The sequence below is a fragment of the Selaginella moellendorffii genome, unplaced genomic scaffold (genome assembly GCF_000143415.4).
Source record: "Selaginella moellendorffii unplaced genomic scaffold, v1.0 SELMOscaffold_24, whole genome shotgun sequence".
NCBI lineage: Eukaryota > Viridiplantae > Streptophyta > Lycopodiopsida > Selaginellales > Selaginellaceae > Selaginella > Selaginella moellendorffii.
Genome location: NW_003314285.1, coordinates 286,019 through 300,804, shown reverse-complemented (window position 1 = coordinate 300,804; position 14,786 = coordinate 286,019). Strand labels below are relative to the sequence as shown.

Genomic DNA, 14,786 nt, shown 5'->3' with positions numbered 1-14,786 from the left:
CTTGGCACTTTCTACCGTGGCAGCACTTGATGTTTCGTTTACCAACCACCATATTTTTAACGTGTTTGTTTGCTTGCGCTCAGGTTCAGACCTTTCCAGCTCGTCTGCTGGCCAAGTCTACTTTAAACTGGGCCTAGCTGCTTTTGAGAATTCTTTATAGGTTTTACGACTGCAACGGATCTGGAACGGTAAGCTTGTTTATTGTGAAGTGAACGTAATAATGCTCAAGTATCTCGATTACAGGCGAAGATAGGCGATCAGAATATCGAAGATGCTAGCCTCGGTCTTTTATTTGGTATTGGAGTAGTACCGCAAAAAAGGTGAACTGTTCTCATACTAATCACTTATAGATTTCGCATCGTTACCTCAGATTGTTTTCAATGATACCATCAACATTCGGTATGGTTGGCTATCAGCAACTGAGGAAGAGGTAAGCCCTTCCTTTGAACAGGTGTATGAAGCCGCGAAACAAGCTGCCATTCATGGATCAAGTTTCCAAATCAATACGAAACCATGGGACTAAAGGTATTCAAAGCTCTTCACTTCCGTCTAGCTTTGCAGCTGAGTGGAGGAGAGAAGCAAAGAGTAGCGCTGGCAAGAGCATTCCTCAAATCCGTCCGTGACAATCTTGTAAGCCGGTTGTTTTGTTCCCTTGAGCGTTTCACAACGCGTTTCTTATTATCAGGTTGTGATGAAGCAACGAGATCTCTAGACTCTAAATTCTCTTATTCAGAAGAGTTTGGAGGCGCGGGACGAAAGTGATCTGGAGCAGATCAATAGTAGCTGTCCAAGGTTCGCAGCCATGGATTTTTTGAGCAGGAGATGGGAGCTGCTCGCCTAACTAAGAACGAAGAAGCGCATTAGATGTTCTTTGAATATCCTTCTTAGTCATAAGATGCTCTTTGAATATGCTTCTTTTGACTAGGATTGACTACGAACGGAGCCATCTCCTCGATCTTCTCCAGTCATGCCGCTCCATCCCGGCGGCCCACGAAATTCGCAGCCGGATCCAATCCACGCTCGGGGCTGCCGATGTCTTCGTGCAAAACAAGCTGATCGAGCTCTATGGCCGCGTTGGAAGCCCCCTCCACGCGCAGGAGGTGTTCGATGCCATCGCCCACAAGAACTCCCTCTCGTGGGTCATGCTTCTCAACGCTTACTGTCGCAACAGGCAGCTAGATCGAACAAACCAGGTTTTTCGTTCGATGCCGCACAGAGATTTAATCTCGTGGACTTGTCTCCTTACTGCACTTGCCCAAAACGGGCATTTGATTAAAGCCCAACAAGTGTTTGATCAAATGCCGATGAGGGATTTGGTCTGCTGGAACTCAATGCTCGTTGCGTACGGAAGAAGCGGAAGAATAGAAGAGGCCGTAAAGGTTTTCGAGGATATGCCCGAGAAAGATCTTATTACGTGGACTTCTGTACTTACTGCTTATGCCCATTTTGGGCATTTGGAAAAGTCACAGGATATCTTTGAGCGAATGCCGCAGAGAAATCTGTTCTCGTGGAATGCTATGTTAGCGCTCTACGGTGTTAAAGGTTTAATGGAGAAAGCAAATAGATTGTTCCAGGAAATGCCCGAGTGGAATTCTGTCTCTTGGACGACGATGCTAGACGGATATTCGCAAAACGGGTATCTTGGAAGATCTAAACTCGTGTTTGATTCCATGCCGGAGCGGAATTTGATCTCATGGGGCTGCATGCTAGCTGCATATGCACATAACGGGCACTTAATGGACGCCAAGAGAGTATTTGACACCATGCCAGAGCACAACCTTGTCTGTTTTAATGCCATACTAACAGCATTTGCCCAAAATGGCCATCTTGCAAAAGCTAAGCATGCCTTTGATACAATGCCGGAGACAAATGTGGTAACGTGGAATGCGATGCTGACGGCGTATTCGGATAATGGTCGAGTAGAACAAGCAAAAGTTATGTTTGATTCTATGCCGTACAGGAATCTCGTGTCATGGACATGCATGCTGGCCATGCACGCCCAGTACGGGCAGGTGACGGAGGCCAGACGTACATTTGACACGCTCCCGGAGAGAACCATCAACGTGACTGACGCTTTGCTAACGGTTTATGCGCACAACGGACGCATCGAGGACTCGAAGATTCTATTTGATGGAATGCCCCACTGGGACATGCTAGCATACTCGACAATGCTCTCGGCATTTGCCCAAAACGGGCATGTGGAAGATGCCAAGAATCTCTATGACTCAATGCCGGAGAAGCACTTGGTCTCAAAGACCTCGATGCTTGCGATGTATGCCCAACATGGGTCAATAAACGAGGCACAGTCCATGTTTGATAGTATGGCTTTTCAAGACATTGTGGCATGGAATTCTATGTTGGCAGCTTACACTCAGCACGGCTATGTGGATCAAGCCAAAACCATTTTTGATATAATGCCTGAGAGAGATGCGGTATCATGGAGCACAATGCTAGCAGCATATGCCCGTAAAGGGCATCTCCCCCAAGCAAAAAAGTTCTTTAGCACAATCCCAGAACCCAGCTTTGTCTCGTGGAATGCCTTGCTCACTGCCTACTACCAAAACTCCGTCCCATCTGGTGTCTTTGAAAGTTTTGACATGCTCAAGATGGTGGATGGCTCTCTCAGCGGGATTTGCTTCGTGCTGGTTTTGGTCGCTTGCAGCCATGGAGGCAAGCTGGTCGAGGCTGGCCAAAGATTCGTCTCCATGAGATTGGACTACGCGTTTGAGCCGGCCAAGCAACACTACGCTTGCATGGTTGACGTGCTTGGGCGAGCTGGAAGGCTGGAAGATGCTCGAGAGCTTGTTCACGCAATGCCGTTTGTGGCCAATGGGTTCGAATGGGTGACTTTGCTGGGCTCTTGCAGAAGTAATGACGACTTCAAGCAGGGAGCTCGTGTTGCAAAAGCCATGATGGATGCCAATCCGGCATCTGGTGCAGCTTACATCCTCTTGGCCAACTTGTATGATTCAAGAGCACCTAACAAACTTGCCACAAGTCCTTGATCTTGTAGATTTTGATTTTTCAGGTCTGCCAACCAACACCACGACTTAGAGTTACGATCTTAAGCTTCTAGGAAGCTCCTCGTAGATAAGTTTCCATATCCATGCTATGTTGGGCGATTTTTCAAGCTGAAGTGGTTAATATTGGAATAAGATCACATTCAATCATATTTTTTGGAATCTGATTTCTAACACCCACGTGATAATTCCGATATTTCTTCTGCCAACCCGCCCACCATTAGCTTCACAAGGTAATCTTAATTATCATTTCCATGAAACTTCACAACTGTGAGCACGAAGTCAATATTTCTTGCGTCAAGAGTTTTACTTGATCACGACTCTAAATTTTTTGTATATAAAGAAAGCCCAAACCCACACCATTGCATACTTTGATTATCATTAAGAATGGCTTCAAGCATTGTAAGCATGATTAGCATCTTTCTTTTGTTTGCAATGTCTGGCCATGCACTTGCAAGCTTGAGCCCAACGTTTTACAGCTCGACATGCCCAAATCTCACAGGAATCGTTCGAGCCGCAGTGCAACAGGTTGTGGCAAGCGAGCCACGAATGTGTGCATCTTTAGTTCGACTCTTCTTTCACGACTGCCATGTGAATGTAAGAAAAGCTTTCACCTTTCGATTAAGCAGGAAAATTAAGCATGCCTACAATTGCAGGGATGTGATGCATCCATCATGCTGAATGGCTCAAACAATGAGCAGTTTGCTTTCCCAAACATAAACTCTTTGCGAGGATACAACGTGATCGAAAACATCAAGGCTTTGGTGGAGGCGAAATGCCCAAACACTGTCTCATGCGCTGATATCATTGTGATCGTCGCTAGAGAGTGCGTCATGGCGGTAATGACAGTAATTATACCATTAAGTAGAACTAATTCTGTATTGACCAGCTGAATGGACCAACATGGACCGTTACCTTTGGCCGGCGAGACAGCCTCACGGCAAACCAGACGGCTGCAAACGTAGAACTTCCACCTTTCTTCCTCAATGTTTCCAGGCTCATCGCTAACTTTCAAAGCCATGGTCTCTCCGTGCAAGATCTAGTCGCTCTCTCAGGATCTCACACCATTGGCCAAGGCCAATGTGGGAACTTCAAGTCTCGCCTTTATGGTCCATCACTGAGCTCTTCGCCAGATTACATGAACCCTTACTACAATCAGTCGCTCAGGAGCCAGTGTCCTAGCAGTGGTGGTGACTCAAACCTTTCTCCTCTAGATTTGCAAACTCCAGTGGTGTTTGACAACAAGTATTACAAGAACTTGATAAATTTCAGTGGATTGTTCCACTCTGACCAGACACTGTGGAGTGGTGGCGATTGGACGGTTGCGCAGCTGGTGCACACTTATGCCATGAATCAAGCACGATTTTTCCAGGACTTTGCGACTGGAATGATCAATATGGGAAACCTCAAGCCGCTCTTAGCTCCAAATGGACAGATCCGTAAATACTGTGGCAAAGTGAACTAGATTTTTTCAATAAATAAAAATTATTATCCCTTGGTTCCAAGGTATTTATCAAGATACTTCTTCGAATCTCTCCATTGGATCCAGTCAACACGTTGATATTACCCATCCTTACCATTGCATTACCAAAGTACTGGAAGAAGGTGCTCTGGCTCGAAGCCTATGATTTGGCAAGATTCCTCCTGCTGAACTGGTCCCCGGAAAAGAGCGAGAAGAGCAACCCTCTCCGGTTATGCAAGTTCCTAAAGTAGCGATTGTCAAAGCTGGTGGGCGTCTGGATGTCGAGCGGCGAGAGATTGGTGTCGCCATTGCTGCCCACGCACGAGCTTTGCAACGTCTGGTCACCGCTTTGGAAGGGCCTGTAGAGCCGAGCCTTCAAGTTGGCGCACTGGGTCTGCCTGGAGAGAGCCATATTTTCCGAATCTGATTTCTAACACCCACGCAAAGAATTCCGATATTTTTTCTGCCAACCCACCCACAATTAGCGTCACAAGCTAATCTTAATTATCATTTTCTCAACTCTGAAAGTCAATATTGCTTGCGTCAAGAGTTTCACTTAATTGTCTTGATCAGCTCCCTTGTATATAAAGAAAGGCCAAATCCATAATAAACTTGCATATTTTGATTATCACTAAGAATGGCTTCAAGCATCATGATTAGCATCTTTCTTTTGTTTGCAATGTCTGGCCATGCGCTTGCAAACTTGAGCCCAACGTTCTTGTTCAAATCTCACAGGAATTGTCCAAGCTGCAGTTTGTGGCAAGCGAGCCACAAATGTGTGCATCTTTAGTTCGACTCTTCTTTCACGACTGTCATGTGAATGTAAGAAAAGCTTTCCCCTTTCTATTAAGCAGGAAAATTAAGAATAATTTGCAGGGATGTGATGCATCCATTATGCTGAATGGCTCAAAGAATGAGCAGTTTGCTTTCCCAAACATAAACTCCTTGCGAGGATACAACGTGATTGAAAACATAAAGACTTTAAACACTGTCTCATGTGCTGATATGATCGTGCACGTCGGTCGGCTGTGGTAATGACAATAATTATACCACTTAGGATGAACATTGACCAGCTGAATGGACCAACATGGACCGTTACCTTTGGCCGGCGAGACAGCCAGACGGCTGCAAACGTAGAACTTCCACCTTTCTTCTTCAATGTTTCCATGCTCGTCGCCAACTTTCAAAGCCGTGGCCTCTCTGTGCAAGATCTAGTCGCTCTCTTGGGATCTCACACCATCGGCCAAGGCCAATGTGGGACCTTCAATGCTCCATCGCGAGCTCTTCGCCAGATTCTATGAACCCTTACTACAACCAATCGCTCAGGAGCCAGTGTCCCAACAGTGGTGGTGACACAAACCTTTCTCCTCTAGATTTGCAAACTCCAGTGGTGTCTGACAACAACTACTACAAAAACTTGATAAATTTCAGCGGATCGTTCCACTCTGACCAGACACTGTGACAGTTGCACAGCTGGTGCACACTTATGCCATGGCTCAAGCGTTGTTTTCCAGGACTTTGCGACTGGAATGATCAATATGGGAAACCTCAAGCCACTCTTGGCTCCAAATGGACAGATCCGTAAATACTGTGGCAAATTTTTTCAATATATAAAAATTATCCCTTGGTTCCAAGGTGTTTATCAAGTATACTTTTTCTCAAGCTAGTTTGTTCTTCCACAGTTTCTTCGAATCTCTCCATTGGATCCAGTCAACACATTGATATTACCCATCCTTACCATTGCATTGCCAAAGTCCTGGAAGAAAGTGCTCTGGCTCGAAGCGTATGAGTTGACGAGATTCCTCGTGCTGGCCTGGTTCCCGGAAAAGAGCGTCTGGTCCGAGAAAAGCAACCCTCTCCGGTTCTGCAAGTTCCTAAAGTAGCGGTTGTCAAAGCTCGTGGGCGTCTGGACGTCGAGCGGCGAGAGATTGGTGTCGCCATTGCTGCTCGGGCACGAGCTTTGCAACGAGGTGTTAAAACTTTGATCCATCTGGTCACCTCTTTGGAAGGGCCCGTAGAGCCGAGCCTTAAAGGTGGTGCACCGGGCCTGCCCAATGGTGTGAGCCCCAGAGAGAGCCACCATATCTGTGGTTGAAAGCCCCTGGTTTTGGAAACTCGCGATGAGCGCTGAGGCATTCAAAGTTGGAGGAGGAAGGTTGGCATTTGCGGCAGATTGGCTTGCTGTTAAGCTATCCCTCCTTCCAAACACCACCGTCCACGAAGGCCCGTTCAGCTGTAAAAACACCACAAAACGAAAAGCGAGGACATTGTAAGCTTTTGACAGTTGACTTTGAGAGTTTACCGCGACTACGGAGTCCCGGGCAATGAGCGCCAGTAAGTCAGCGCAGGAGACAACACCCGGGCAGGAGCTCTCGACGGAGCTCTTGATGGAGTCGACGATGTCGAAGCCACGGGCGGAGCCAGCGTTTGGAAACGCGTTTTGCTCCAGGTTTGCGCCGTCGAGAAGAATGGAAGCATCGCATCCCTGCAAGACAAATGCATGGTTCTTTCAATATGCTTGAATGAAACTTATGGAAGCTTTCTACATTGACAAAGCAGTCGTGGAAATGGAGGCGAACAAACGAGGCTGCGATTCGAGCCTCTGCCTGGACGGCCTGCTGCACTGCAGCTCTCACGATGGTGGTGAGATTTGGGCACGAGGAGCGGTAGAAGCTGGAGCTCAAAGTTTGGCCAAGAGCACTCCCATGCAGGGCCAGCAACAACACAAGCACAAAGGACATGATCGCCATCTTTCCGCTTGAGCTTTAGCTTCACTCGAAAGGCCTGCCTTTGAAACGTTTGAAACGTTTGCATTTATAGATGGAACCTCGCCGTATCGAGCACGGGTGCCACGGTGGTGAAACACAACTCGAGCCGGTGTATTTTGACAAGCTTTTTGTTTTGTGATGGAATAAGTCGTATCCATTTCATGTGGTTTGTTTGAATGAAAGTCGGCGGTGGCACACAAGTTCAAACATTTCACCCTCTAAAGAACCAAATCTCACAACTTCCAAATCTCACAAGAGATGATCAAGCTTGTCATGACGCAAAAAAAAGTCAAGCTCAAATGCATCCTGTGACTTTGGACAATTTTTCTTGGTGGAGTGTTTTAGTGGAATCATTCCCATTCCGCCACCAAAGCATCCTGCCTGTCCGCCATTGTAACTTGTTGCTGGCTAATGGCCCCTCCACAGCCCAAAAAACTTTCGTGTGCTGTGAATAAGAAATTAGAACTTTCGAGGAGAAAGCTTCCACCTCCTAAGTGCATTCTGCAAGTGGTGTTTTGTCTCATCAAACGAGAAAGAGTTTGCCAGCAAAACAAACGCTGCGGCATTTTGGGGATCCAGACTTAGAACTCTTTCACTCACACGAGCGCCCCTTTCAGCGTCTTTCCGATCGATACAAGAGGCCAGAATGCACGTCCAGTCGTAAACGTCTGGAACAAAAGGCATGCGAGTGATAAGATCTTCGGCCTCGTCCAGATACCTCGCCCTCGAGAGGAGATCAATCAAGCAGCAGTAGTGCTGCTTGCTTGGTATCAATCCATAGTCCATTCTCATAGCGATAAAGAGAGACCAACCCGGATAGACCACTCCAGCATGACTAGCGGCAACCAAGGCGCAAGTGAAAGCAATCTCATCAGGAATCTCGCTCATTTTCATCGAGGCAAACAAATCCAGTGCCTCGGAAGAATGTCCGTTCTGGGCATATCCAGCAAGCAAAGTGTTCCACGAAACAATGTCTCTTTCGATCATCCAGCTAAATACACGCCTAGCTTCCAGAAGATGCCCATTTTGGGCATATGCCGCTAACAAAGCATTGCAGGAAACGAGATCCTTTTGAGGAATTTCGTCAAACATGAACTTTGCATCTTGAAGATATCCGTTTTGGGAATACGAGGACAGCATCGCATTCCATGATACCAAGTCCCACTCGGGTATCCCGTCAAATATCTGCTTAGATTCCTCCAGATGCCCGTTCTGGGCATACACACTGAGCATCGCCGTACACGAGACAATGTCCTTCTCGTGGAGGCTTTCGTACACCTCCCTTGCTCTTTCGACGTCACCATTCCACGCGTGCATGGAGAGAATGGCGTTCCACGAGATGAGATCCCTGTCGGGCATTTGCTGAAAGAGCTCTTTGGCTTTGGGTAACTGTCCTGCCTGAACATATGCAGCCAGCATGGCATTCCACGACACTAGCGTTCGTACCTCCATTCGATCAAATATCCGCTTTGCCTCTCCCATGTCACCATTTCGCACACACGCAGTCAGCATGGCATTCCAGGACACAACGTTGCGCTCGCCCATCTGATTAAATATTCCTCTAGCCTGTTGGAGCTGGCCGTTAAGTGCAAACCCAGAGAGCATTGCGTTGGAGGCGATGAGATCGTGCTCCTTCATACGATCAAAGAGTTTCATGGCATCTTGCAGATGCCCATTTTGGGCATATGCCGCAAGAATTGTTGTCCAGGAAACTAGATTTCTTTCCTTCATAGAGTCAAATACTATCTTCGCAGATTCCAAATCCCCGCTTTGAGCGCATGCCGCTAGCATTGTGTTCCATGAAACAAGGTCGCGGTTTGGCATCTCTTCAAATATCCTCCTTGCCTGACAGAGATTCCCGTTCTGTCCGTACGCCGCCAGCATAGCATTGTACGACACAAGGTTCTTCTCGCGCATGCTTTGAAATACCAGCACGGCGCCTTGCAAGTGCCCATTGTGGGCATTCCCCGTCAGCATGGCATTCCACGTAACGAGGTCCAGCTCGGGCATAGAATCAAACACCTTCTCGGCGTCTTGCAAATACCCTCTTTGGGTATATGCCACAAGGAGCGTAGTCCACGCCACGAGATCCCTCTGCGGCATGGCATCGAATATCTGTTTGGCGTCCTCAATATGCCCGTTTCGGGCATATGCTGATAGCATGAGAGACCAAGTGTAGATATTCCCTGTGGAAATGGTGTTGAAAACGTGGCGGGCTTCGTGAACACTGCCGCATTTTCCATACATTTCGAGGAGCCTGTTTGAGAGGTAAATGTGGCTGCCAAGGAGGTGGCGGACTTTGGAGTGGGCAAAGCGTACCATGGAGAGGTTGCTGCAAGAATTTACGAGCTCCACGCATGATGCGTGATCGAGGCTGGCCCCAACTTCACACGCTCTCATCGTTGACACCATCTCGCCAAGACGAAAAGATAAACAAGATTCAACGGTAGTCCAACCATGGCGGCGACGGCGTTGACCGTGTTAGTTATGGCGAGGGTAGAAGTTTCCATCCATCAAATCGTTTAGATTCAAGCTAGAGCATCTTTGAGGTCTTACGTACCATGAGAGCTTCCATTCACGTAAGATCTTAAAGACGCTCTAAAGCGATGTTTTGCTCACCAGGCAAGGAGGGCCCCGGAATGACAGCTGTGATTGATTTGATCTTGTTTGTTATCATCCCGTGAGACGTGAAAGAGAAAGAAAGAGTGAGAGATAGAGGTGGTCTTCATGATCCGAAAGCGTGGCTTTCACTTTGATCTCCTTCTCGATCGTGATCACGCAACCGAAAATTTGTCGTGCTCTTGGAGCTATTGGGTCAAACGGCGCGGCAAAACAATTAGAGCTGTACGAGTGTTAGTGTGTCCCACACACGTTTGGCCAAAGGACTCGTGGGTGGTCTGAAGAGAAACTTCTGGGCTATCAACCGACTATACGTCTTCCAAGCAAAAACCGAGCGGCGTTCGTAGTATATAATGGATGCGTAAGCGACTGTGGAGTCCAGAGTTCCAATTCCGAAGCAAGCAATCATCTCAATCCATAGTTCTTTCTTAGATCTTTTGAAGAAGAAGAACAGTTACAGTTTTTGGATCATCTTTGCTCTAGAGGTTTTTGCGTTTTCCGAGCAATGGATCGTTTTGGAGCATGGTGGTGGTCGTCTGTGATAGCAGTGCTGCTGCTGGGCCTGGAAGCAAACGCCCAGCTCTCCAGTTCCTTCTACTCCAGCACTTGCCCCAATCTCACCGATATCGTGAGGAACGTAATCCAGTCGGCTGTGGCCAACGAGAATCGAATGGCGGCATCGATCCTTCGCCTCCACTTTCACGACTGCTTCGTTAACGTAAGCAAAGAAGAATGAGCGCGTTTTTCAAATTTCGGGAATGTCCTGTGAATATGCTCCCTGACTTTAAAATTCTTTGCTCATGGCAGGGCTGTGATGGATCAGTGCTCCTCCAGGGCGGGGAGGAGAACGCTCCCCCCAACCAACGCTCCGCCAGAGGATTCGAAGTCATCGATAGCGTCAAGAGCGCCGTGGAGAGCGCCTGCCCGGGAGTCGTCTCCTGCGCCGACATCCTCGCACTGAGCGCCCACGAATCCGTCACAGCAGTAAGTCACCACTCGATCCACTATCCAATTCGATCGATCCACGAGCGAATTCGATCGACCCAAGAGCCAATTGTCCCGAGCTCACTGACCCAGACCGCGTTTCGCCTTGTTTGCAGCTGGGAGGACCCTCGTGGACAGTGGTGTTTGGCCGACGAGACAGCCTCAGCCCCGCGAGCGTGGCCGACGTGAGCGCCAACCTCCCGGGACCAGGATTCACGGCATTGCGTCTCATCAGAAGCTTCCAGAACCAAGACCTCTCCCCGCGCGACCTGGTGGCTCTCTCGGGAGGCCACACCATCGGCCAGGCCCAGTGCTTCACATTTCGCGCTCGCCTCTACAATGGCACCGCGGGAGACAGCATCGATCCGGCGCTCAAGTCCCGGCTCGAGCAAAACTGCCCCCCAAGCGCTCCAAACGGCGACAGGAACTTGGAGAACCTAGACACCTCTCCCGCCACCTTTGATAACACGTACTTCCAGTTGCTCCAGTCAACGCAGGGATTACTCTTCTCTGACCAGCAGCTCCTGTCGGGCGGTCAGAGCGAGCTGGCCAGCATGGTCAACGAGTTTGCGGGCGACCAGCAGGCATTCTTTACCGCGTTTGCCAATGGGATGGTGAGCATGGGCAACCTTTCGCCTCTCACGGGGAGCAGTGGTGAGATCCGAGCAACCTGTCGCTCCTCAAACTAATATAGTCATCTCTTGAAGCATCTAAAAGATGCCAAAAACATACCAAATCCAATTGGAAGAATTCCTTGTTGCGACGTAACAAAAAGAGCTTGGAACTGTTCTATAGAATTCTACTAAACTAGTCGAAAAATCTCTTGAAGCATTTAAAACATGCCAATAACACACAAATCCAAGTAGAATTCCTTGTTACGGAACTCTCGATTCATTGATTGCCACAAGAATTCGTTGTTCGAAGAACTTGGAACTCTTCGATTGATGTTCTTAGATTTTTTCCAGAACAAAGAATCTCTTCAAGCATCTAAAAGTTGCACAAGTCCGAATGGTAGAATTCGTTGTTGCGACGTAACAAAGAGCTTGGGATGATGTTTTAAAGTCGTGTTTAGTTTTTAATCTTCTCGTCAATCGATCGCGGCTGCAGCCAATTGACTTTGAATAGGTTGCTCATAATTGCACCTAGTTACAAATTCTCAAAGTAAAAATGGCGGCTCCAAGTCCTGCTCAATCGTTTTCATCTGTGTTTTGTAAACGGACAGCATGATCGCATTTGACAATCGGGGCAGCTCACTTCCATCGCACGGAATTTGGACAAGTCACCAGCAAGAAACAGGAAGTAATCGGGAACAGTAAGAGATAGGATTCAGTCTCATTTAACGGATTCATGCCAGTCCACGCGGTTAGCGCAAAAGCTCCAAAAAACGCTCGCTCGTCAATCTTTTGTGGGCGATTGGGATTGGTTTTTGCTTCGATCAGTGTCACACCGCTTTGTATTTTTCGTTTAAAGTTTACACTATTTCCCAATTTAACAAATTCTTTTCTGGATGTTTTTCCTTCTAGGTGGGATGTTCCTGGTTGGTAATATTTTCACGTCTGGTCTAGAGATTTGTGAGAGGCAGTGTTGTATACAACACCCTTGAATTTATGAAGTGTTACAATCAATCATACGTCTGGATTTTTCAATTGTTAAAATATCTGTTATCAAACTAGAAGAATTGGACTTTCCATTGTTAAAATATCTGTTATCAAACGGAACACCGTGATATCATCTTATTCTTCCAAGCTGTGATATCATCTTCAAACTCCTCCAAACAATCGCCAGCAAGTCAAAGTCTTGATCGTGCTAAAACTCTCGGACATCAGTCTAGTCTCTCTTGGTAAAAACGAAGATCTCCTAGTATTTTAAAGCAGGAGTAGCAAAAGGTCGTCCAGCCGGCCCACAGAGTGAGACCCACACGCGTTTGTAGTAGAGAAGGTTCCAAAGCCGACATATTGACATGTTCTTACATCCTCTGGTGTTATATATCAAGCCGCATCCCTGTCAGGCATATACAAGCGTTTGAGCGAAGAAAGAAAAAAAGGAAACGATCGTCTCGCTTCGCTCGCTTGTCATTCCAAACTCTTTTCAGGAGGTCCGGGTCCGATGGCGTATAGTCGAGCGGCAGCGTGGTCGTGTTTGATTGCTGTGATGCTGCTAGGATTCCAAGCCAATGCTCAGCTCAGCTCTTCCTTTTACTCGAGCACCTGTCCCAACCTCATTTCCATTGTCCGAACCGCCATCAGCAATGCTGTCAACAGAGAGAACAGGATGGCGGCATCCATTCTCCGTCTCCACTTTCACGATTGCTTTGTAAACGTAAGCTGGAGTTTCTGAGATCCCAAGTTGCATTTCAAAGTTGTCGCCTGACTTGTTTCTCCTTTTCTTTCCTCTGTCTCTTGTAGGGCTGTGATGCATCGATTCTTTTGGATGGATCCAGTGGAGAAAAGAACGCAGGGCCAAACGTGAACTCTGCCCGAGGCTTTGATGTCATTGACAATGTCAAGGCCGCGGTGGAGAGCTCCTGCAAAGGCGTTGTTTCGTGTGCCGACATTCTCGCACTCAGCGCGAGGGAAGCCGTTGTTGCGGTAACGATTTCTATCCTATCCTTACCTCGTCTGATACTTCGTTCCTCCGAAGCTACCCTAAACCAGAGCATTTTGAAAACTTTCTGATGGTGCAGCTTAGAGGACCGTCTTGGACTGTTGTCTTTGGGCGACGAGATAGCACAACTTCGAGCCAGAGCACTGCAAACTCGGCAATCCCCCCACCATCGTCCACTGCCTCGAGGCTCATTACCAGCTTCCAGAACCAAGGCCTCTCAACTCAAGATCTCGTAGCGCTGTCTGGCAGTCACACCATCGGCCAGGCCCAGTGCACCAACTTCCGGGCTCGCCTGTACAATGGCACTTCAGGTGACACCATTGACGCATCATTCAAATCGAACCTGGAGAGGAACTGCCCGAGCACCGGAGGGAACTCGAATCTTGCGCCTCTGGATCTTCAGACTCCGGTCACCTTCGACAACCTCTACTTCAAGAATCTGCAGGCTCAGAAAGGCCTCTTATTCTCGGACCAGCAGCTGTTCTCCGGCGGCCAGAGTTCTCTTATGTCGACTGTCAACACTTACGCCAACAACCAGCAAGCGTTCTTCAGTGCTTTCGCAACTGCCATGGTAAAGATGGGAAACATCAATCCGCTCACAGGATCAAACGGCCAAATTCGAGCAAACTGCAGGAAGACAAACTAAGAACATGGACAGAAGGCAGGAAAATACTAGTTACTCGCGTGATGTATTTCCAAGTTTGCGCCTGGGTGTAGCCTGTGTACCTGAAAGTAAGAACTCAATAACACTTTCGGCTCAACAACGAGCTTTCTTTTACCTCACTCAAATACAAAACTCGTCAAGGCAAACAGATACAATTATATCCGTTATTCTTTTGAAGTTATTGAGATTGGACTCCTGGCAGATCTCACATCCAGCTTCATTGATCTTGGTTTTGCTGGCAGCACCAGCTCCTCGATTTAGATTGTCGAGCAGGTTCATAAGTTGCTTGATTGCTTCTTTCTTCTCTTTGGCACTCTCTGCAAATGCCTTAAACATGTAATTTACAATCTTCAGGCTGTCTGCTACTTGTTTTTCCAGGCCTCCAACCTTGCGGTAACACAAGAAAGATAATATCTGGACATCTCCACACTTCTTTCCAACCTCCTAGGCTTTCAACTTCATAGCCCCTACGCTCTCTCTTTGTCCCAGTCATTGCGCTTTCAAGGCGTTTGTGACTCCAAAGATGGACTTTCAATTACCAAGAAACCAGAGGTACTTCATCTCACCTCACTCACTTGTCATCTCAAACTCTTCCCAGGAGTTTCAGGTCCAATGGCATATAATCGAGCGGCTGTGTGGTCATGTTCATGGCGGCGATGCTGCTG

The 14,786-nt window shown here is 47.7% G+C and overlaps 5 protein-coding genes across 5 annotated transcripts; 3 read left to right on the top strand and 2 right to left on the bottom strand.

Annotated features, from left to right (window-relative positions):
- Positions 1 to 415: 415 nt before the first annotated feature.
- On the top strand, positions 416 to 3,184 carry LOC112347803 (pentatricopeptide repeat-containing protein At2g35030, mitochondrial-like). Its single transcript, XM_024679241.1, has 2 exons — positions 416 to 630; positions 686 to 3,184. Exon 2 carries the CDS (start codon positions 909 to 911, stop codon positions 3,003 to 3,005), a length of 2,097 nt encoding a protein of 698 aa, XP_024535009.1. The 5' UTR covers positions 416 to 630; positions 686 to 908; the 3' UTR covers positions 3,006 to 3,184.
- Positions 3,185 to 3,455: 271 nt separating this feature from the next.
- LOC9657385 (peroxidase 4) lies at positions 3,456 to 4,537 on the top strand. The gene is made up of 3 exons (XM_002974328.2): positions 3,456 to 3,617; positions 3,677 to 3,859; positions 3,910 to 4,537. The coding sequence occupies exons 1-3, from the start codon at positions 3,456 to 3,458 to the stop codon at positions 4,483 to 4,485; spliced, it is 921 nt and encodes a 306-aa protein (XP_002974374.2). The 3' UTR covers positions 4,486 to 4,537.
- Positions 4,538 to 6,068: 1,531 nt separating this feature from the next.
- LOC9658036 (peroxidase P7) lies at positions 6,069 to 7,693 on the bottom strand. The gene is made up of 3 exons (XM_002974165.2): positions 7,029 to 7,693; positions 6,785 to 6,967; positions 6,069 to 6,715 (listed from the first exon to the last, which is right to left on the bottom strand). Exons 1-3 carry the CDS (start codon positions 7,230 to 7,232, stop codon positions 6,146 to 6,148), a joined length of 957 nt encoding a protein of 318 aa, XP_002974211.2. The 5' UTR covers positions 7,233 to 7,693; the 3' UTR covers positions 6,069 to 6,145.
- On the bottom strand, positions 7,272 to 9,715 carry LOC112347804 (pentatricopeptide repeat-containing protein At4g02750-like). The gene has a single exon (XM_024679242.1). It carries the CDS (start codon positions 9,660 to 9,662, stop codon positions 7,710 to 7,712), a length of 1,953 nt encoding a protein of 650 aa, XP_024535010.1. The 5' UTR covers positions 9,663 to 9,715; the 3' UTR covers positions 7,272 to 7,709.
- A 563-nt stretch (positions 9,716 to 10,278) lies between these two features.
- LOC9658035 lies at positions 10,279 to 14,103 on the top strand. The gene is made up of 7 exons (XM_024679089.1): positions 10,279 to 10,587; positions 10,677 to 10,853; positions 10,970 to 11,538; positions 12,076 to 12,165; positions 12,815 to 13,172; positions 13,259 to 13,441; positions 13,537 to 14,103. Exons 1-7 carry the CDS (start codon positions 10,375 to 10,377, stop codon positions 14,101 to 14,103), a joined length of 2,157 nt encoding a protein of 718 aa, XP_024534857.1. The 5' UTR covers positions 10,279 to 10,374.
- The last annotated feature ends 683 nt before the right edge of the window (positions 14,104 to 14,786 follow it).

Excerpts from the sequence above, each read along its gene's own strand:
- LOC9658036 (XM_002974165.2), bottom strand. The coding sequence starts at position 7,232 with ATGGCGATCATGTCCTTTGTGCTTGTGTTGTTGCTGGCCCTGCATGGG. Across the intron at positions 6,968-7,028 it reads TCCACGACTGCTTTGTCAAT|GGATGCGATGCTTCCATTCT; the intron begins GTAGAAAGCTTC and ends TTTGTCTTGCAG. Across the intron at positions 6,716-6,784 it reads CCCGGGACTCCGTAGTCGCG|CTGAACGGGCCTTCGTGGAC; the intron begins GTAAACTCTCAA and ends GTGTTTTTACAG.
- LOC9657385 (XM_002974328.2), top strand. The coding sequence starts at position 3,456 with ATGTCTGGCCATGCACTTGCAAGCTTGAGCCCAACGTTTTACAGCTCG. Across the intron at positions 3,618-3,676 it reads TTCACGACTGCCATGTGAAT|GGATGTGATGCATCCATCAT; the intron begins GTAAGAAAAGCT and ends CTACAATTGCAG. Across the intron at positions 3,860-3,909 it reads CTAGAGAGTGCGTCATGGCG|CTGAATGGACCAACATGGAC; the intron begins GTAATGACAGTA and ends TGTATTGACCAG.
- LOC112347804 (XM_024679242.1), bottom strand. The coding sequence starts at position 9,662 with ATGGTGTCAACGATGAGAGCGTGTGAAGTTGGGGCCAGCCTCGATCAC.
- LOC112347803 (XM_024679241.1), top strand. The coding sequence starts at position 909 with ATGCTTCTTTTGACTAGGATTGACTACGAACGGAGCCATCTCCTCGAT.
- LOC9658035 (XM_024679089.1), top strand. The coding sequence starts at position 10,375 with ATGGATCGTTTTGGAGCATGGTGGTGGTCGTCTGTGATAGCAGTGCTG. Across the intron at positions 13,173-13,258 it reads TTCACGATTGCTTTGTAAAC|GGCTGTGATGCATCGATTCT; the intron begins GTAAGCTGGAGT and ends TGTCTCTTGTAG. Across the intron at positions 13,442-13,536 it reads CGAGGGAAGCCGTTGTTGCG|CTTAGAGGACCGTCTTGGAC; the intron begins GTAACGATTTCT and ends CTGATGGTGCAG.